Source organism: Amphibalanus amphitrite, unplaced genomic scaffold, assembly GCF_019059575.1.
Source record: "Amphibalanus amphitrite isolate SeventyFive unplaced genomic scaffold, NRLGWU_Aamphi_draft 001195F_arrow, whole genome shotgun sequence".
Lineage (NCBI taxonomy): Eukaryota > Metazoa > Arthropoda > Thecostraca > Balanomorpha > Balanidae > Amphibalanus > Amphibalanus amphitrite.
Window position 1 is genome coordinate 81215 of NW_024882689.1, and position 21934 is coordinate 103148.

General features: G+C 49.7%; 2 protein-coding genes across 2 annotated transcripts in view; one reads left to right on the forward strand and one right to left on the reverse strand.

Moving 5' to 3' along the window:
• The window catches only part of LOC122371014 (flap endonuclease 1-like), a 36382-nt gene extending 24318 nt beyond the window's left edge, over positions 1–12064 (forward strand). Inside the window, exons 4-9 of the mRNA XM_043347052.1 lie at positions 7181–7347; positions 7816–7925; positions 8437–8640; positions 9027–9245; positions 10528–10710; positions 11452–12064. Of these exons, the coding sequence (XP_043202987.1) occupies positions 7181–7347; positions 7816–7925; positions 8437–8640; positions 9027–9245; positions 10528–10710; positions 11452–11523 (955 nt within the window). The 3' untranslated portion in view covers positions 11524–12064. The remainder of the gene's footprint in view (positions 1–7180; positions 7348–7815; positions 7926–8436; positions 8641–9026; positions 9246–10527; positions 10711–11451) is intronic.
• Positions 12065–12277: 213 nt separating this feature from the next.
• On the reverse strand, positions 12278–19021 carry LOC122371022. The gene is made up of 5 exons (XM_043347063.1): positions 18557–19021; positions 16871–17011; positions 15659–16440; positions 12622–12856; positions 12278–12295 (listed from the first exon to the last, which is right to left on the reverse strand). Exons 1-5 carry the CDS (start codon positions 18692–18694, stop codon positions 12278–12280), a joined length of 1314 nt encoding a protein of 437 aa, XP_043202998.1. The 5' UTR covers positions 18695–19021.
• Positions 19022–21934: the final 2913 nt, after the last annotated feature.

Sequence of the window (21934 nt, forward strand, 5' to 3'; positions counted from 1 at the left end):
CAAAGTTGCCGGTTATGACTCGGGGCTCCCCGGTGTCACGTCTGTCGGCTGTTGCTGATGCAACTGTCGTTATTTACCGCCTTTAACTATGGGCCTTAGTACTACTCTGTCATAGCCGACGTTTTAGGAGCTAGAGAGACGACAAGAGCCAAACCGGGTGGAGCCAAACTGGCCTCCGCGCCGGCGAAGGAGGGCTGGGGAGGAAGCGACAGAGCCTCGCGGGGCCTCATATGGGGGAGTGGGCGATGAGCCACACCATATCGGGTTGATGAATGGTGGTTCTGCCGTCGAGGCATTCTGTCGGCGGCGGCTGCACCTGTACCGGTCGGACGCTGCAGACGTGCTGGGCGGGGCCGGCCGGCTGTGGGGGGCCACAAGTGTGTGGTCGGTGCTAACCAGGACGGCGCCGCACCGGCCGCCTGAACAGGGGCTGTGTAAGGTGCTCCAGCAGTCGCGCTCATCCCGGCGATCTTAGCGAACCCAGCCGACTTGTTTTAACGTTGTGGGCGCTAAATGACTTTGCAGTCGGCGCGCCCTAAAGCCCCGATGAAAAAGCCAATCCGGCCGTTTAAGCCGCCTTGTCCGTGCAAATTGCACTAGCTCGCTCCACTTTAGGATTGGCCGCTCACACTCTCCGAACTCAGAAAAAAAACACCCGGAGGATGCTGTATAAATTACTGTTGTACATACGGCACTTGGTATTTTAGGTAGAAGACAGGTGCGTTTGCCCGCTAAGCCATGACATCGCCAGACACCACAACACTTATAGCATGGGTTGACTTGCTGATTCGTGCTGACAGGCCGAACTCTGGATAACAGGTGAGTACATTGCATGTTATAACTAGTTTGAATTGTTCATTATTGCAATTCAAGCTATTGCACATTGTATTATTAGTATTGTATTATATCAAACTTTTGCAACTCGCGTATTGCACATTGAACTAAATGCACATGCATGATTACTCACATTTTCATGCACATTTGTACCGGGCAGTGTTGGAAATAAGGCCGTTTTATTATTGCTGGCGGGTCCAACAGATTTACACTTTCTCCCAAATTTATGGCACCTAAAACTTACTTAATTTGTAGGCTATGTGTTAAAAAACCGTTTTATAGTATTTTAAGTCTCAAATGTTAACAGTTATCACATTTTAACAGTCAAAACATGCCGTTTTGTGACTGGTTATTCTAAAAACGTGGCCGTTTGTCTGGTCACATTGTAAGCTCCGAGACTGAAAATGTTAATTGCAACACTGGTACCGGTGCTGCCTGAATTTCACGCACGGCCACACAACCAGATTCAAAACTCGGCCGTGATGCGAAATGTGATCTCAATCGTGCAAACCGTGCTTTGACTAGCTGGGATGTGTGTTGCTGGTACGAAGTTGTGGTGTTAGTTACCACTGATATAGGAATCAAGCGAGAGATATGTGGTTTGTTAGTCACCTTCCATAGTATAAACGTTTTTTTTTTGCAAGATTTTTATTTTTCAAAGACATTGATAAACAACATTAAAAAATTGTCTTTGTCAAAAAGACTGACAAAGACAAATTTTTACTATTGATACGAATACGATTGAAAACTATGCCTAGTTTTCAACACCATACCGCTATCATTCAGTCATTTTATTTAACAATTGCAAACATTTGTTTGTATGTATGCAAATGTTCTATGCTATTTGGAAAGTTAAACACGGTGTATGCGTGAGATATTAATGCCAGATCGGTAACTATTTTGATCATTGTGAGTTACCATTTCCAGAAATTGGCGGATTCAGGAAAAAAACGATATCGGACACTGCGTTGGGATACAGCTGCATAGAAGCTTTCTTTTGCGTTGCTATTCAATTAGAAACAGACTTCTATAAGTAAAGCCCAGGCTCCACTACGCGATTTTTTTCCGTGCGATTTTGTGATATTGCAATATTGCATCGCAAAAATAAGAATTTTGAACTTTTTTTGCGATGTTGCGTGAGCGATATTACGCAAGAAATATCACGCAATGTCGCTCATGCAATATCGTTCACGCAATATCGCTAAAAAGTTCAGAATTTTGAACTTTTTTTGCGATGCGATATCGCAATATCGCAAAATCGCACGGAACGATCGCGTAGTGTAGCCTGGGCGGAAATTCATTTCTGACGCACGGGTAACGGTGATTTGAAATAAAAATTGACAATGCTGTTGGAGATTTCTACCCATGGATTCGCCAGTGTGACCAGTAATTTGCCACATGCCTACCCAGCCAGCAATTTTGCTCCGGGCCCGAGCAGGCTCAAGTGCGGATTGCCCGATATTTTTAGTCGGGCTAAAGTCGGCTAGGGCTTGGGCTAAAGTCGGCGTATGACACAGAAACGCCGACTAAAGCCCATGCTCTGCCGGAGGTATGCCCGCTCTGCCAGCTCCGGGCAGCCGTAGTTTAGCCCTAGTTGAGCGACGATTGGCGTTAGCCCGATTTAAGCCCGAGCAGTGAATCCATTTATATAATGGAAATTACTCTGGGCCCGAGCGGGCTGAAATCCGGCAAGCCCACTCTGTGTGCCCTGTCTATCCCGACTTAAGCCATAGAAGTGAATGGGGTTTATACACTGCAAACTGCTGTGGCTTTGCTCGGGTTCGGCTCGAGTGACGGCTCCTGTTTTCTCAAGTCTCGACTTGACTTCATCTTGCTTTTGCTTCACACTGGATCAAGTAGCAAGGAGCAGCCAATGCACTTTCAGCAGGTTGTGTGGGTTTAATGCATATTTAAAATGGCTACGGTCACTCATATGCTCTGTTAACCGGTCATCGAGCATTGCGAAAGGAAAGTAGTGGTTGACTTTGTTTGAATGTTTATTTCAAACGACTACAGACACGTCAAATGAAACACAAATACATGAAACAGTGGACTGCAAACTGCAGCAATAATATGGCATGAGCCATGAAAAAGCGCCATCAAAACTATAAATCAATCACAAGACCCGCTAGCCTTCCTCCCCGTTCGGCGTTCATAATACTTGGTTGAACACTTAACCGAAAGCATTAAGTAAGGACAGCAAGTAATCGCTCATAAGACATAAAGCAATTAGCAAACAATCGTTTATAAAGAACTTCACTCTGGTGAATGGAAGCTTTGGAGGCGTCTGGCTCCTCCACACACACACATCTACAGTAGGTGGTCGGCCAGCTTTTGGCGCAGTTTCCGTATATGTAACTAGGTATACCTACTTAATTATAAGCAGGCAGTTTCCGCTAAACCACTTGGCGAGGGCGACAGCGGCGTCCACCCGGTCCTGGTTTGTATAACTATTCCATTTTTTGGAACAATTTGCTCTAATGGTACTTACCTGAAAAAGAGATCAATTGGTTTAATTTACATTGCATGTTTGCTTGAAAAATAACTTATTGTTGCATTAATACTGTAACAGCACTTCTCATTGATCCGTATAAAATGTTCATTCGAATTTTTCAACGCGGACAGAGAATGAGCGTGCTCGGTGATAAGTAGATAAATATTTGTGTTTTGTATTTCATTTTCCTGGTTCAGAAGTGCTGGTATTTCACAAAGATATACATAAAGGCACGGAATGCGGCTTTTCTGAGCGAGGGTATAAGTCGCCAGGCTGAACAGCTATTCAGCTTCATGTTTGATGGCGTGAAACTCAGTCAAAATAATGACGTTTGTTTACATACGATCAAGCGCACCATTCAATACAATTACCTACCGTAAAACTCCATGCCAGTCCACTTGATAAGAGCAGTGAGCACTATCCCTTCTTCGCGCTGTCACACGCGCCCAAACATCAACCACCAAATGCCCCAACACCGGTGTGTCGTATCGTCGCACAGCGCGCAGACTGTCACAAACGCTGCACATGATTGGCGCAGAACTGCGCATGCGCGAACAGCCGAACAAGTATGGCTAAACTCCGGCTTTACTCCAGTTAGCCGAAGGACACAGCCAGCTTGATCAGCCCGCGCTCCGCCCAAGTTAAGCCTGTTTTGGATGCGTGGGCAGATGTCGGGCTGAGCTACTGCTATCCGCACGTGGGCATAGCTACGGCATGCCCAAGCTCAGCCCTAGTAAAAATACATTGGTTTTGATCAAAGTGGGCAAACCCAAGCTAAGCCCAAGCTGCCCGACGTTTGCCACAGTTCAGCCCAAGTGAATTGCTGGCTGGGTACATCCAGTACTCGCAAAGGTATGAGTATTCATCGGTGTGTAGCCTGTTCATTAGACCAAGGCCCTCTGCCAACAAAACTCCATCCAGCCCGTCCCTGTGAAAATAGCTGATCCTCGGACTGATCCAGTTGTTGATGTTGACGACGATGGTGTTGTAGATGTCCTTGTAGACGCGTTCCTCCTCGAAGTCGTTGATGCTGAGCCACTGGTAGGGATAGGGCAGCGGCAGGCTCATGAGGAACTCGAACTGCTGGTCGGTGGTGATGAAGGCGGGCACGGCCTCCGGGTCGTCCCGGCGGCACATCTCGATCAGCACCTGACCGCCGGGGGTGAACTGCTCGTGAGGCCGGTACGTGACGCCGCCGCCGTCCGGCATCACCACATAGCCGGGAGGGTGGGGTCGCTGCCGGACCGCTCCGGCCTCCTCCGTTAGCGGGCTGTCGGCCGAGTGCAGCGGCAGCAGCCGGCACTGGGTGCTCGCCGCGTCCCGCTGCCACTTGAGACAGTCGGCCGTGGCCACGCAGAGCACAGCGCAGGTCAGTTCGCTGGCTGTCGGTACGGCCAGCAGCGGCACGCTGGCGTGCTGCACGTGACGCGTCACGAAGACGGCGGAGGAGTTCTGCGCCGCCGCGGACGCTGCCAGCAGCAGGGCAGGCACGAGCCACCGAGACGGCGCCGGCGGACCACCGGCGAACGACATCCTGCCGACCGCGAGCTGTGGAGGGTACTAAACCAAACTGGGGGCGCACGATGCCCAGGCACAGGCAGCCACTGCATTGCGTCAAAATGAATTTTTTAACAATTGCGAGGCGTTGACGTCGTTCCTCTGTCAGACTAGATTGAGTTACCTACAGGCGCCGCCGATTCAATTTGAATTTTACTTAATTTTGCGTAAGTACCACTGGGCTTCTTGTTTCAATGTTTCATGTTGCCTTCCTGCTAGCTTTATGGTCACTTTCCTGAATATTCTGCCTTGTGTTATGGTCTGAAAATGCCCTAAATCCAATCCCAGCAAATGGCCCAAAAAGGTTTCGCTGGATACTGCACATGCCACATTCAGTAACCTGCGCTTTGCTCAGCTTTCAGCCAAACGCCATTGACTAGGGGGGGGGGGGGACGTTCAATGCCGCAAACAATGATAAGCATCGAGGTGAGACGTGCGGGCGTCGTCGGAAATGTTTCGTCAATACGGGTCTGATTTTCAATCCTAAAATTTGAGCTTCGATTCACTTGGCAGGTCAAATTCTGGTCAATAAGACAAAAGATTCACCACCTCACAGTACGTTAACAACAAGTGACGGCGAGAATACTAAATGTCTTTCTTGTATTCGATTATGCCTTTCTCCAGACACGACTTTGCCAGGAGTCCTTCAGATGGCGGGCTAATTTCAACAGCAGTACTGACAGCATTGCTAGCCAAATTTTGTGGATACTCTCCTCAGCTTAAGCATCCTTTGGGTCGACGTCCGGTAGTTATATTGCAGCTGAGGGTAAAAGCTCACGATGCTCATCCTTCTAGTGTCGTATGATTTCGGTCTTCAGCAAACTATCGATCTGAGTGTATTTATTGTTCAAACTTCAACCGAACGAAGGCTTAAACCAACCGGCGGGCTCGCAATTCCCTCATGAAATATTTCGCGTAAAAGTAACCATCCTTGATTATCTTGTAAATCGGTGTCACCACTCTGCATAATTTTTATGATGCACTTGTCACATAGGACTCATGGAAAGGGGTCGGGAAGAGCTGCCAGCGGAAGGTTCATGAATGAAATATGCCACTGGACAGTGGACATGCTACGCACGTGGCGGCCTACATTGGTCCCATGCTCATTGTATGAGCTTGTCATGTGCGACGTGCGTCGATTGGGGTACATATTTGTAGTGGCGGGAACGCCGGCTTGTTTCGAGTTGTTGCGTGCGACCCTGATAAACATCAAGAATGTCCCTTTTTCCTCGTCACCCGCATCAGTATCTGCACTATCAGTGAGCTGGGACTCCAGCTTTCTCGCCCACCCTTGTCCCCGCTGACGATAATGCACACGTCGCCATCCATCTTTCCCACCTTGTCCCCCGCTCGTGACGTCGCAGTTGGTGCACCCGCACCCTCCTTCCATCCCACTCCTTGCGCACAGAACATACACAGTCGCATTCGTTTCTCACTTTGCAGTAGTGCCATCTCTACCGAATTGAGCTGCCACCTGGCGGCTACTCGCGGATCGCCTCCACTTTCCCCTCCTTTCGCCTCCCGTCAGCACTAAACTGTCGTCCCCCCCCCTCCACTCCACCGGATGTGCCCCTTTAACCCGTTACGCAGTAGTAAACGGGTACGGCGACATCGCGGAAGTTTCATTGATTACATTTACCACTATCCAATTGTCGCACGGTGTCCATCGTTCAGACCATTTCCTGTCTATCTGCTGGTGTACGATGCTTGACGTAGGTTCGGGACGAAGGTCAATAGTCAATCTCATGCTCTGTGATCATGTCAATGGATTAGAGGCGTAGTTGGAATGATGATATACTAAGCCTCCATCCGTTGAGCATCGCAGTCCGGGCGCCCTAAACCCCAAATCATCATAATAATAATTAATAAGCTTGAAATTTCGTGAATAATAAAACGAAAACAAAAGAGGTACTTGTAGCACAGGGACAATTGCATGATTCTTGGACGCTGATGTCATCCAAACAAAGTTCAATACAAACAAATGAGATCGGGAGAATATTACTCATTGCGATGTAGATCGTGGAATTGTGACGATGATGATGAGTGGATTGCATGCTCGACATTCGGCTCGAACGTGCTGCTCCGCCACATGACCTTCAGTGAGGCCAGGAAGATGCTCAGCAATGAGTTCCACCTGCCCAACGTGCTGCATGAGCCCGGTCCCAGCCATTCCCCACAGGCCGCCGCTTTCCTTTTCGTTGATAAGCGCTTATTATCATTTCTATACCTCGGTATGGGGTCTACTCGTTCCTGCCAATCTAACTCACGCTGGTTGCTGCCTTCCTCCGCCGACAGTCACCTGATGGGAATGTTCTACCGGACGATACGGATGGTGGACAACGGCATCAAGCCCTGCTACGTGTTCGACGGCAAGCCGCCCGAGATGAAGGGAGGCGAGCTGGCCAAACGAGCCGAGAGGAGAGAGGAGGCGCAGAAGGCGCTCTCACAGGCAGAGGAGCAGGGTGAGAAACTGGGGTGGGGTGGTGAGAAACAGGGGGAGGGGGTGAGAAACTGAGCGGGGCACGGTGAGGAGTAGGGTGAAAAACAGGGTGGGGATGGTTACAAGCGGGATGGGGACGGCGAGAAACTGGGCTGGGCGGTGAGAAACAGGACGGACACGGTGATGAGCACTGAACAGGCTGGGTCTCACGGGTCTAGAAACAGGATGATGAACGTAATGAGACACATTGTTTGGGTCTGATAAATCGAGAGAAGATGCTTGTGGGTCAGAACTGGGTTACACACTTCAACAGGCTAGTTGGACTAGGTTGAATGTGGGTGCATTAGCGTAGCTTTTTTGACACAATTAATTCGTAGCCTGACCATTGCTGATAAGCAACGGAGATGGTAATGGTATTTCGCCCTCGTCACCAACATTGGTGAGCGCTTGTAACGCCGATCTCTTCTGACACTGGTCCCGGTCCCGACAGGTAACCAGCAGGACATTGACAAGTTCAGCCGCCGGCTGGTCAAGGTGACCAAAACACACGTGGATGAGTGCAAACAGCTGCTCAAACTGATGGGTATCCCGTTTGTGGAGGTAAGCTCGAGTTTATGGAGAGTTTGTAAGAGAGGTTGTGGTGGTGGTGCTCATGGCGGGGATGGGGGAGAAAGGGGGTGTTGGATGCAGTAGGAAGAAGGAGTTGATGATTTGCTGTTTTTTCTTCATTTTGATAGTCGCCCGTACTTATTATGATGACCCTCATGCAGTCCAGGCGCCCTAAATCCCTAAATCATCATCATCACGTATTTCGACCATTGTGGTCATTATACTTAGCTTTTCAGTGACCGATATCTTTAATCTGGCGGCCTCTAAGTGTACGAACTGTCTGTTTACTCTTTCCATGGGCCTTTTGAAAATAGCATGGTACCAAATTTTTCATAACGATCCTATAACCATAGTGTAATAAATAACATTACAGTTATTCATTACACTATGCTATGACCAAGCCCATTCCAACATGCTCTCCCTGTAGACCCCTCCATCTAACCCCTTCGTGTCCACCGTGCCCTCTCACAGTCTAACCCCTCACGGCTCGCTCTCTCGTCAGGCGCCCTGTGAGGCGGAGGCGCAGTGTGCCGCCCTGGTGAAGGCCGGCAAGGTCTACGGCACGGCCACTGAGGACATGGACGCTCTCACCTTTGGCTCGAACGTGCTGCTCCGTCACATGACCTTCAGCGAGGCTAGGAAGATGCCCATCAAGGAGTTCCACCTGTCCAACGTTCTGGCTGAGACCGGCCTCAGCCAGCAGGAGGTGAGTCAAAGAGTTGAAGAGAGGGAGCTCGTAGAGGCTGGTGAGGCTAAAAATTAGAATGTCTGAAAAGATGAGAAGGCGTACAGTTTGAGGGGGTTCGTCTGGACGTGGTTTTGTTTCAGATCGAAGTCTCCGATCACACCAACTTAGTTTGCCATTGCAAGTTTTAAATCGTGCTTCGTACCCACGAAGCATAAGCGATTCCATTATACCTACGCTTTTTCAAACATTTTTTTCTATTGGAAGCAATGTTTTGGGTTCTACTGCTAGTGCAATTTGTCTTCAACCTTAAATTGCGTGTGTCACGTTTTTTTTTTTTTAAACATTCGAAAGATTGTTCACCGCGCCTGTCACACTGATCTCCTTCTTTGTTCTCTGTCGCCCAGTTTATCGACCTCTGTATCCTGATGGGCTGCGACTACTGCGACTCTATCCGCGGTATCGGCCCCAAGCGTGCCATCGAGCTGATCCAGAAGCACCGCAGCATCGAGACCATCCTGCAGCACCTGGACAAGAACAAGTACACGGTGCCCGAGGAGTGGCAGTTCTCCGAGGCGAGACGGCTCTTCGTCGAGCCGGAGGTCGCCGATCCCGCCGATATAGAGGTGGGTAGCGGGTACTGCGCGAGGTGATGCATAGAGAAGGCTCTGGCCAACGGGCTGGAAATTCATTCACCCGACTTGTTGAAGATGTGGATCTGTAAATTGCGTCCATGATTTATTTCAGCGCGTCCATGTGGCTGATTCTGAACTGGAATTGAACTAAAGTGACTTGAAATTCTGAGAACGATTCTGAACATCTTTGGCCGTATGAGCGATCGCTCACGTTTTGGGGGATGATGCAATAATCCCAGGAAATCCAGCTCATTTTCCGCCTCAGCGAACTTCGTTCACTAATCGAGCCTACTCGATCGAACCCTAGTCCTGTCATCAGCGCGGCTCGTCATCTATATCTCTCTGACGTCACCTCTGACGTCACTGGAGTCATCGTTGCCGGCTGTTGACGGCTCCAGCGCGCCGCTATCGCTGTTTATGTGTCCCGGAGACACACAAATTGACACACAAACTGACACATAGCTACTCCCGTGGACGGTGGCTGTCGCCGGCCGGCGGCGGCTCGGTAATCTAGGGCCGGTGAAGCGTGCAATTTGAGCCCTCGATCAGTTGATGTTCGCTCTGCAGTGCTGAGGAGCGCGGCTGCTGCAGGGAACTGTTTGTGTCGGTGGTGTGTCGGGAATGGACTGGAGCCGAGTTCGGGGGTCCTGGAAGGGGGACATACTGCGCGGTAGCTCATGTTTCATTGGTAAACAGGCGCGTGACCGATGATTGGGAGGACTCCCGGGACATTTGTTTGACCTTGGAGATTAGGCACAAGGCGTTGACCTCTCGTGAATGTTTGTGTGAGTTAGAATGTGTTGGCAACATTTTGACGAAGGAACTTTAATTGGGATGGAGATCAACTTTAAAGTTGTCCAAAATTGTTGGACTGCCTCAGAACGTTTATTTTTAGATGCGTACTATCAGTGATGTTAGTAAATAAAACGCTCAATATCGCTATTGTGCCTTATTCTGCCCTTTGCTCCGCTCATACGCCTTTTCGTTTTCTCCCATTCTAACGCAGATCAACTGCCTGTTTCTTGCCTTACCCTCCCTTTTTCCTCTCATCTCCACCTCGTCCTGTTTTATCCGCCTTCGTCCAGCCTTGCCAATTTTTTTCCTGATATTAATGTCCCGTTGTCCCTACTTTGACCAGCTTTTGCCACTGTTTCTGAGTCTGACCCTACTACCACACCACACGGCTCTATAGTTCCGCGCCGTATCGTTTCCCTTCTTGCCCTTGTCATGCACTGCTCTGACCTGCCCTGACCTTCCCTGCCCTGACCCGCAGCTGAAGTGGGTGGAGCCGGACGAAGACGGCCTGGTGGCCTTCATGTGTGGCGACAAGGGCTTCAATGAGGAGCGGATCCGTAACGGCGCCAAGAAGCTGTCCAAGGCGCGCAATACCACCACCCAGGGACGGCTGGACTCGTTCTTCAAGGTGCTGCCCAACCCCAACGCCGGCAAACGGAAGGTGAGTGAGATACGCGGACTGTGAGGGACACTCCTTGGTCTGTAAGATTCCTTGGTTTGTGAGTGAGACTCTTTGGTCGCGAGTGAGACTCATTTTTCGGGCTGGCCGGCCGGTGACTTCTGCGAAAATCTATTATCACAGTTGGCAATTATTTCTCTGCCATTCATTGGCATTTCTCTTACTCTACCGGCCTGCTGACTTGGTATTTGTATTCCTTCCCTGCCTTTCTACCAAGTTTATCACTGTCAGGCATTTGGGCGCTAATTCTTAGTGAGTTGACGGGTTTCCACTATCTATGCTATGGGGCATCAAAATGGTAATGGGGAAGTTCTGTGTCGCATGCTCCTTATGCGACACAAACCTGTACAAGCTTTGGTTGTCCACTGCGCTTAGTTTTCGTCTAGTTAGTCCGTTTATTTTTTGTTGATGGGGTGTTTTCAGCGAAGTGGAGCCAGAGGTGCTAGATTTTGATGCAGCAGTTGTTCTCATTTTTCTTGCAAACATTGAACGAAACGTATGTATTATGTATTCCTACCAAATAATGCTGAAGGAAGAACATGACCATCTTGGTCAATACATTGACAGAAATGAAATATTCTGATAAATCTTTTTCCGTTGCAGTCTCAATAATGCTTGCTGACTGCCTCCAATTAAACCAATGGGTTTATTGCTTCCCGAACATTCGAATCTGACTTAGATTTAGACAGAGTTGGATATCGCTGAGGCTATCCTTTATTTCAGCTGGAGGAGAAAAAGAACTCTGGCAGTAAGAAGGCGCGAGGTAGCGGAGGAAAGTTCAAGCGCGGTAGATAAAACAGGACGAGAAAACACGTCGCTTCCGTTCACCGCATTTCATCATTCCAAATCATCGGTAACTGAAGGTCATCTGATTGTCCCCTGAGGGCTGAGCTCGCTTGAAGCTCAGGCGGCATAGCACTGCAAACTAAGGTGTGATAGTTTTTGATTTTTGCGCACCGATACCGGTTGATGTTTCATCTCATGCCATATCTCATCTGGGCGGGGAGGGGAGGGGGGCGAGGAGGAGGGCCAGGGATTCTGCAAAACATTTTTTTTTAACGTGACAATAATCTAAACATGCCACTCCTCGCATTCGTTCAACGTCGTTCATTCTCCGTCTTACAGCTACTCTCTTGCAACTCGGTGGTGTGAAATACGATTTTTGTCTTAGCCGTTGGCCACCTTGTTCGCCACGGGGTAGCGTACGTTTTCTAGTATTTATCCGCGTTCCATCATTGCACATGCCCTTTTGTAAACGCCGTTTGGCTACTTCCTCAGAACCTGCCACCTAGTATCTCTTTTTGCAATGTATTGCGGCAATATATGCGACATCAAATCAAGCGTTTTCAACTGGTGATTTTATTTCTTCGGCAACCTGTACGACATGCATAGCTGCCCAATACTACTAATGATAATGCTTTACAATGCTTTACAACTGACATCATCATTCAACATTCTTTCACTATCAACGCCTCAAACCCAGTGGCCACCTTAACACACTCTCACAAAAACAAACAACACTCAACGGTCTAACTTCGCTGCTGACTGCTTACGAGCGCTGGAATCGCTGCCAAAGAAGAGGGGCAGGAGTGAACGGAAGAAATGTACGCTCTGAATGTAACCCGCTGTTGCCCCAGGCCAGCGCAGTCGCCGCGCCCTTTGGGTTGAACCCTGACCCTCACCCTGGATGTTGTCCTGGCCCGTCCTTTTGTTGCCTTGTGTCTGTCGTTGTTGCAGCGCGGATGAAGAAGGGCTTCTCTCGTCGGAGCGAGGTGGCTGTATTCTGTATCCAAAACCCTTTCGCTCGTTGACTAATGCCGAATGGGACTTGTCTGGTCGAGCCTTGTTTCCTGCAATGCCACCAGGCCTGACTCCGTTTTTAGCCTTTATTACCCGACTCTGGTTTTTCCCTTTGCTCATCTGCTTCTTACTTCGATCCTTTCGCCCCAGACGGTCCATTCTTTGCGCCATCACCTTTCCTCGTCTTCTGACAATCCTCAGCATTTCCAGTCGACGTCGATCCACTTCTGGTGCTATTCCCGTGGACTCCTCACCGTGCAGTCTGCCCAGTCTCTTACCGAACAGGCTGGAAAGTGGAGCCACGATCTGACTAACATCCATCGGTCTCCTGGGGCAGCAGGGCCGGAAAGTGGCTGGCCTTCGTTCGTGTGGAGGGTGATAACGGGTTCGGATCGGAGGGCGAACGAATCTGGACGAACCCCGTGAGACTGGGTGCCAGAGTAGGCGTGGACGATTCACTGGAAGGCGCAGTGTTCGGCCGGAAAAGGCACCAGTTTCTGTAGGTTGACGAGTGTCTGATTTTGAGGCTGTGTCATTTCTATCAGTCGTGCTGCCATCAGAATGAAGCAGCATATTGGGCTGTACTAAAGATGATGGCGTTGATACTCTACCGATGGGAGAGAATGGTGATTGTGTCGAAATTCTCACAACTTCAGATGCTGGGTTATAGGCTGACTCTCCGTGCCCAGTTTCAGGTACAACAGTACTCGAAGTGGAATTGATCTTTGTCGAGTGATACCTACTCGAAAAGTTTGCTGCACTCTTTAACGGTGGTGGCATAAGTCGCATGCCTGTTGCTTCATATCTTGGCCAACCAGGCTCCGGGGCATTGGTAAACATTGACACCGGTTTCTCCTCATCTCCTCCATGGTGTACTGACTCCACCACCTCCTCGCCCTGTTCTGCTCCTGTTTTCACGATATTATCCCCTCCCTGCCCCTCATGAGAAGACACCGCCCCACGCTCTTGCTCTCCGACAGAGGGTGACGCTGTCGAACTGAATCGACGCATGTAGTCTGAGAACTCTGGCCTATAGGTGGTGGCACCGACATCTTCTTTGGGTTCATCGGTAGGCCGTGGCTGGGTGGTGTTGGGAAAAGGGGTGACCTGTGAGAAGGTTACGGTGGTGTTAGGTCCGCTCGAAGTGTGTGGTGAGGTGGTGGTGGTGGTGGTGGTGGTGGTGGTGGTGGTGGTGGTGGTGGTGGTGGTGGTGGTGGTGAGGCGAGGTCTAGGCCTGCGGGTCCGGAAAGAGGAAGGTCTGGCCGAAATCCGTCGGTCAACTAAGATTCTTGGTGAGCCGTTGTGACGTGGATGGCTCGTACTGCTGTTGCTATGCAGCGTTCTGTTCTTATTTTGAATTGACAGCGAATTGCTTCGACCATTATTTTTGGCTGTTGCCACAGTCTGATTCAAGGTCGTGTCTATTGTTTCGTTTAGGATGTTTCCCATGGAATTGCCCAGTGCGCCAAATGCTAATTCCTTTCCCTTTCTTTTCCCTTTCCTGACACTTTGGTGTCGTGTGGTCTCATGCTTAGGTAGTGCAATAAAGGTGTTTTGTCTGGAGCTGTTGGCTTCAGAAAATTCAGATTTGAATGGTCCATCTTTAATCGCTTGTTTGTTTACACCCTCTGAATCACGAATTACATTTTCCTGATCTCTCCTTGTGTTTCGCATTTGTTCCGGCTCGCCTGTTGATGTGCCGTTTTGTTTTGAAATCCTAACAAACTGAAAGTGCCTGTTCACTGAGCTAGGGTGTTTTGCGCTCCTATCTACGGTGACGCCTTTTGGGGCATCTGACGCGTCCTTCTCTTCATCGTGTAGTTTGGTCGCGAAGATTGCCGGTCTTGGAGTAGTTACCCCAAACCGCCTCCTGGCCAATATCTCCGATAATGTTGAGGCAGCGGTAACGTAAGCCGGCGTGACCAATGTCGTACTTGACGTATCGTGACTGTGGTCCTCACCTTCTGGAGCTGTGGTTCTGCTGGGATCAATCGACGCAGCATTGGACTCTTCATCTGCTCTCGATCCGCTCTCCTGTTTGTCATTTTCACTCACGACGTCGCGAGTAGGATTTCTATACTCTGTGCTTGGCTGTTCCTTCGGTACCTCGACGTTGTTGAAGACCTCCTCAGGTGATTGACGATCTATGGCTCTTTTGTCCCCATACTGTCCATGCACCTCACTCGGTGTCCCACGAAATATGGCAGACGGCAGGGTAGGCAAGTAACGGAACGACGGCTTCGATGTGGCGTGGCCGAGCCCGGGACGTTCTTGGCCTCCACTGAAGGCAGTACCGAAGGGCGAGATGTTCTTCTTGACCATCTTATCTGGCTCCCATCGGGATTGCTCATCCTGACCCCAGTCGTTGTCCGATTCATCAATGCTTGCGCTGCTGTATCCAGGGGAGCGTCGACCATCTTTTGGCAATCGATGCCTGACCCCCGTTCGGAAGATTCTGGGTGTCTTTGTAACTGGAGGAAGCGTTGGATAGAATCCGGCAGGTCTTTTTCTGGTTGTATCCAATTTTGGTGGCTGAGCCGGGAAAATGAGCACTGTTTTATTAGCATCCTTCGGTGACATTTTCCCAGAGTCATTCAACTTCGGGTCATCATAGCCGCTTGCTTGCGCGGTCACTGAGCTTTCCTCGCTCTGGTGGTAGTCCATGTGGCTGTTCACATCCTCAGTGTGTTCATCCTGTTTGGAATGGGACATCCTTCTACCCCATTCGGGTGCCAACGGGTAAACTCCCGAAGTTGGCTCCACTTCGGAAACCGCTATTTTGTCGTGGTATTCTGGGTTCCCACCATGCTTTTCCCGGCTGGAAAGGGTGACTGAAGTAGGCTCGAACGGAGCAGCGGAAGTTAAGGCGAGTGGTGGCAGATAGAGATCAGGCTGATGCGCCGTATCGTAAGGATCGTGCTGTTGTGGTTGGTGGTAGTACTCTGGGGTACTTGGTCTTGTTGGTTTTATACCTTTTTGCGGGACGGTGAGCGCTGGTCGGTATCCCGGTGATGGTGCCAACTCACCCTCGTCGAAGGACTTTGTGGGGACTGGACGTTGACCCGACTGATAATGTAGCTCGCCAAGAGTAGGCGATTCCAAGAATCCCGCCCTTGTCCCCGAAGTGAACCGGGAGGTGGCCAGGGGTGGTTTTTCCACCTGTGGAAAACGCTCTTCGACTGCGGGTTTCGGCTGGCCTCTGATGTTGATGTAAGGGCCTCGGCTATTGATACCGACCTCAACGAGCCTGTGTCCTGTGCCCTCGCTAGGATTTGACCTAAAACGCTCACCGTACCGATACTGCTGAGGCGGAGGGGACGGCCGATCCTCTTCAAGGTGGAATTGTTGGGGCCGTTGCGAGAAGGGAGATGTTATGGGTGATACTGACGGATACTGTCTCAGCGGTTTTTCAGTTATGGTAAGAAAAGTGCTCGCTGGTTGAGTCGTTCGGTGTGGTTCTTCTTTCGGTGAATAGAGATTGAAGTGGGATTTCTGTAGAGGAAATTTTGGCACAAAATAGGGTGCCTCCATTGGTGCTGGATGCTGGAATCCTGCAGGTCGATAAGACGACCTATATCTGAGATGGGGCTCTGCTTGTGCCTGCGGCGAAAACCGCTGGTTCTCAGGCGGTCTTCTCGGCGGGAAGGGCTGTGCTTGTTTTGGGAAGTTTTGATACCTTGCTGAGTTGCCTGGGGAGGCGGGAGCATATGCTGGTCTTGTCAGAGGATATCCTGAGGCATCCGGTCTGCTGGTCTCGCCAGAGGCATCAGGTCTGGCAACTCTTCGATCTTCATGCTTGGGCTGCCTGACGTCAGGTCCACCCCCACGTGTCCCGGTGGCGTCCACCGCTCCGTCCACATATCTCACGTCGGCCACGTACCCGGACTGGTCGTTCACCGAGTATTCCACCACCTGAAACAGAGCGCGGGACTGCTTAACTTATTGCCAACTGAGGCAAAGGCAAATCGTGGAACACGAGAAGCTGTTTTATGCGATGCTTTTACATACATTTTTGCTCTTACATTTGCTCTTAATGTAAAAATGCTCTTACATTTTTTTACACTTTCATCGTATTTCAATCATCCGTGGGGCTTCATATCTCCATTTACAGTGATGATTTTGATTTTGTTGCAGTTTGCTGACACAATTCCCTATGCTTATTCCCACTGCTCATTGACGTGCTTTACCTTATTTGAATGCCAATATCCTATTTCAGTCCAGTCTCGAACGATGATTGTCGACGCACTCAGGCTACGTCACATCGACAGTTGACCAACTTCCCGGTCATCCAGAGACTGGCTTACATTTTGCCATCACTAACCTGCGTTTTACCATAACTAACCTGCGTTTTACCGTTGGGCAGGGTTACCCGGTACGACCCGCGGATGACGTCTCCTTCCCTGTGTTCGCTCTGGCCGTAGCCGTTCCCAGCGCCATCTATTGAGCCCCATGAGAAGGCGTAGTTCGGTAGTCGACCGTCCACCTGAAAAGGGATATAGGGCTGCTGGGTAGAGTTCCATAAGATTCGCACGCATTTCTTGCTCATGTTTGCAGTTTTTCTCAAATTATATATGTCGTTGGCATCGGCTGAAATCCGGCATTTTATGAGATGCCTAACCTTGAACCTGCTTGCACCTACCTAGCATAGCAAATCATTAGACATAACCTTACATGTTATGTGAAAAGTAAATTGGTTAGATAAGGTTAGGTTACATTAGGTTAGGTCGGGTTAGGTGTTGTTGTTTAGGTTTGGTGCTGAGTCAGCGCCAAACGATGCAACCCAAACATGGGATGAAATCCGGCATTTCATGAAAAGCCTAGGCATTCCACGTAAAGCCTGGACATTTCAGGAAATGCCGGATTTCACCTGATGCCTGCGATATATATTTTGTCAAGTAAACTGGGAGGTGTTGGGGTAAATCTAGTGAGGAGTAGTAGCGCTAAGCGCCTCCATCCAATAACTCTAGAACCAATAGCCGCTACGGGACAGGCGAGGGGACAAACAGAAGCTCATCACGATACCCTCCTTCCAGATTAGTACCTCCAAGATTACATTTAGGGTCACGGGTAGGGTTAACGTCAGGCTGGGGAGGGGAGCAAGCTGCGCGTTGAAGTCGCTTTATTGAATCGTTCAGTGTTGCGCTGACCTAGCATTGCACTGTTTCAACCCGTAACAGCGAAGCTGATTTTTTATCTAAGTAGGTACTTTTACAACATGTTTTTGATTTTCGCTTTGGAATGGATTCAAGCTTTTTTAATCATCTGACAATATCGGGGGGGGGGGACTGCAGTGGCGGATCCAGGGGGGGGGGGGCTGCGGGGGCTGGCAGCCCCCACCCAAGGAAAACTGGCGCCACTGCGCCGAAGGCGCAGTGGCGCCAATTTTCAATTCGCAACTCATCGGAGTGCCGCATACTAGGACTAGGATGCAAAAATCAGTCGAATAACGTCGTTTCAGTACGCTCCGCACCGATATTTCCAATCGTGTGGTGTCACTGTACATACTGATCCTGGGCGCCTCTTGTCAGGGCCACTGGGCGCCAATATTTCAGCGCCAATACGATGCGACTATGGCGCCCATCCGGGGCGTGGCGCCCAATTATGACCTGCAGCCCCTCCCCAGTGAAAATCCTGGATCCGCCACTGGGGGGGGGGGGGGGGGAGTATCTCTAAGGTCGTTAGCCATGAAATCAATCCACAGTCTGCGAGCGACAAATAAACCTTACAAACTTGGACATTGTACAAAAGATCGCCAACAAGAACAACATAAAAATAATCTTCAGGGAAGTCAAAAAGAAAAAAAGAAAGAAAATATGCCAAAGTTTTCAAATGGTCAACGAAACCAAGCACCTTAGAAATAGTATGTTTTAAACCATTAGAAACCCCTGGTGAAGTGGTTTTATTGACCAGACATAATCAGAAGAGTCGACAAATTCCACTTGCATCATTCGCAATCACTATTCAAAACTTTGGCACCTAAATTATTTGCCACCTAGACATATGTAATATGGTCACCTCAACATCTTACCTGAAGCCGAGCTGAACCTTCTCGCGTCTGCACCAAGTTTAGGATCCCGCAGATCAGCACACGCAGTAGCCACCGGCGCCACATCGCTACAGCCACAGATTCTGAGGTTTCCCGGCCACCGCCGGCACTGCGGTTCATTCAGGTGTCAGAGGAACACGTTCGCGTGACTGGTCCCCTGTCCCGCCGTCACGCCGTCCTATAGGGAGGGCAGAAACGTCCGCTGATGACACGTCACTTCTTCCGCACGTCACGTCCTGCTCACAGCACCTCCTTAGCACAGCACAGAGCGTCTTGGCACAGCCTGGAGCGTCTTCGTCCTCAGGCGGGTGGATCACTGACTTGTAGACCTGCCGTCAACGGGATGACTGCGACAATCTGACGTTAACTTCGGGACGGTGTATCTCAGCACAACACCTCGCCCCGTGGCGCTTCTTGCACCGTTTGCGGCCGGTTGGTTCCTGAGAAGCTCCCTGCTCGACGTCCAGTGTCGCACAGAGCCTCCGGCCGGCGTCTGCCTGCCGCCTTGACCCGCGTCGTTTTCACGCCGGACAGAGTTCGCACGGGAGAAATTTGTGCACCGCGGCCCATACCGGGGAACTCAGGATACCTCGTGGCAACTCACAGCCAATGCTGGGACCACGCTGTGCCCTCAGGCTCTGAGTAGGTAAGGTATGATTGTGGGTATTTGGGTAAACCACCCTGACCTTGGCGTAGTGTGAGTAACGTAAAACCGTAATGAGTACGGAATGACCACTGGCGGGTTTATGTATGCGCCGCCGGATATTACACAATTGACCGAAATTGTGATTCATGTGAACTGATTGTCCTTGCAGTTGTCCTTAGTGGGTGCTGCTCAATTAAAGGTTATTTCCAGGCGAGCGTTGCTCAATCCTCCGATTTGCGTCGAATGACATGAACTACAAGCTGTTTCGTAAATGGTCCGGAACAGGCGTTTCCTGGTAGTTTCTTCCCTCTTGACCTTACAGACTGTAATAGCGTATGCAAACTTTTCCTGATTGATTGGAGATTTCAATGGCCGAATAATCTGTACTTTTGTTGACACGGTTATTTGTCGAACGATGCAAGTAACAAGCCTGATGATAACTAACAAGTGAGTGTCGCGTGATGGAGCCGCCCTACCCTTAACTACATGGAGAAACCTTCAGTTAGCTATATCAAGAAAGTATCTGAATTGTGACGAGTGGGAAATAATCAATTTTTGTGACTGGCCTACACTGGCCCTCAATGGAAAAGAACAGCTCAGATCTCTCATCTCAGATCTCATATCTCTATATACTTATCTAATATAAATATGGTCATGAATAACTTATGCTTAGGATGCTTTTCGTAGCTACAACTGAGTAATGTATTCAGGATTTCCTTAAGCGCTTATGATCTGCAAGCCATCGTTTTTTTTTTTTTATACAAATATCTCATATCGTTTTCAGCAGGGCTGCGGAGTCGATGGATTTTCGGCGACTCCGACTCCGACTCCGACTCCGGCTTTCAAAAACCAGCTCCGACTCCAACTCCGACTCCGGGCAGAATTGTCGACTCCGACCGACTCCAACTCCCGACTCCGACTCCGCAGACCTAGCAGGGCTGCGGAGTCGACAGATTTTCGGTGACTCCGACTCCGACTCCGGCTCGGGTTTCTAAAATCGACTCCGACTCCGACTCCGACTCCGGTCAAAACTGTCGACTCCGACCGACTCCGACTCCGACTCCGACTCCGACTCCGACTCCGCAGCCCTGGTTTTCAGTGTACCGTGCGCTGCGTCCCAGTAGGCACATTAGGCATTGCCCTCCCACGAACGCTGGGTATTTTATCTCCCGTAGCGTGACCAATAGCCGGAGATAGTCTGTAGTGAAGCATAGCATCACCGTGCAATAGTGAGGTCGCTTCTCCATCATTTTACCGTCTGGGAACTGCAGTTGAGAGTTAATAGCAGCACTTGTCTGCCTGTTTTAGTCGCCGGGAAAAGCACAGAGTTCACCGAGATTCCCCGAGCTTGACTGTATAGGTACGTTCCATGGAAGATTTTGGTCCTTTTCATGTTTAACCCGCGCCCTGCTGGGGGGGGGTGTTTGAACACCCCCCTTGTGGTTTTTCGCGAATATCTCAAAAACGGCGGCGCGGAGCGCCGCCGTTTTTGGTACACCTTATCATACATCAATTCTACACATGTTGTGAAAATTTCAGACCAAGGTCATTCAAGGTCAGGTCACCAGGTCACTTGAAGTGATCTCACCTCATAAAAAGTTTCAATGTCTGTCATAGCTACACCGAGTGACCGATCGCTTTGAAACTTTCAGCGATTGCTAAGAGCAATAGCATGTACAAAATGTATATCTCAGAATTTTGATATCGATGACCTAAGGTCAGGTCAATTTTGCGACCTCCCCATTATAAGTCAATGGGAGAAAATTGAAATGCGCCTCTTTTGGACGAAAGACATTATAAACACTCCCAAACACCGAATTACAAGTGGTTTAGACACACTGAACATGAAAATGGTGTCCGTGACCCTTGTTTGTGCCCTGAGGTCATCTTAGGTCACGAATGGTATCTAACAGTTTTTCGCAAATAACTTTTGATAGAGGCATGCTAGAGCGATGAAAACGCTTTATATGTGTTCAGCTCGACGATACGGATCGACTGATATGCAACATGACCCTTTCCGGTCAGGTCATGACCTTGACCTGAGGTCAAATTTTCAAGTTGACCTTTCAAGGTCAAGTTATAGTTCCTTCGATGCGTCTTGACGAGAGGAACACGATGCCGGTAAAAGTAAGCTCGTAGAAGGCTTGGGTCAAAAGTTATTGCAGAAAAACTGTTTCCGAAAAAATCGGCTATTTTTGCAGTTTTTGGCCCCTGCAGGCAAAACCGTTGACGTTAGGTCAAATCTGAGAGAATTACTCAGAAAGGGCGTTAATAGGGCTATCGAATGCACTTTTTCGCGGCGCTGTAGCTCTATTGGTTCCCGAGTTATGCGTTGGCTTCTTGGAAATTTTCGACATTCGACCTGGAAATCGGCGAAATTTTGCCTTCAATGACCTCTGGTGACCTGACCTTTGACCTGACCAAAAAATTGACCGAATTGATTTCGTCATTATTTTTTACGCTCTTTCGAACGCCGCCTTCCGCGTATCGCTACGTGGCCCAGGAGCCGAGTTACAAGGGGGGGGGGGGTTCAAACACCCCCCCCAGCAGGGCGTGGAAATCCAGGACCCCCAGCCGGGCGCGGGTTAAGCTGAGTTGCTGAATTGACTTCGATGACGGAGCATTTAGATTTACCATAACCGACGCACTTATCTGAAGGCGTGCTTTGATACAGAGTCCTAGCATCTCTAGCTGCACATTGGACCACGATCTAC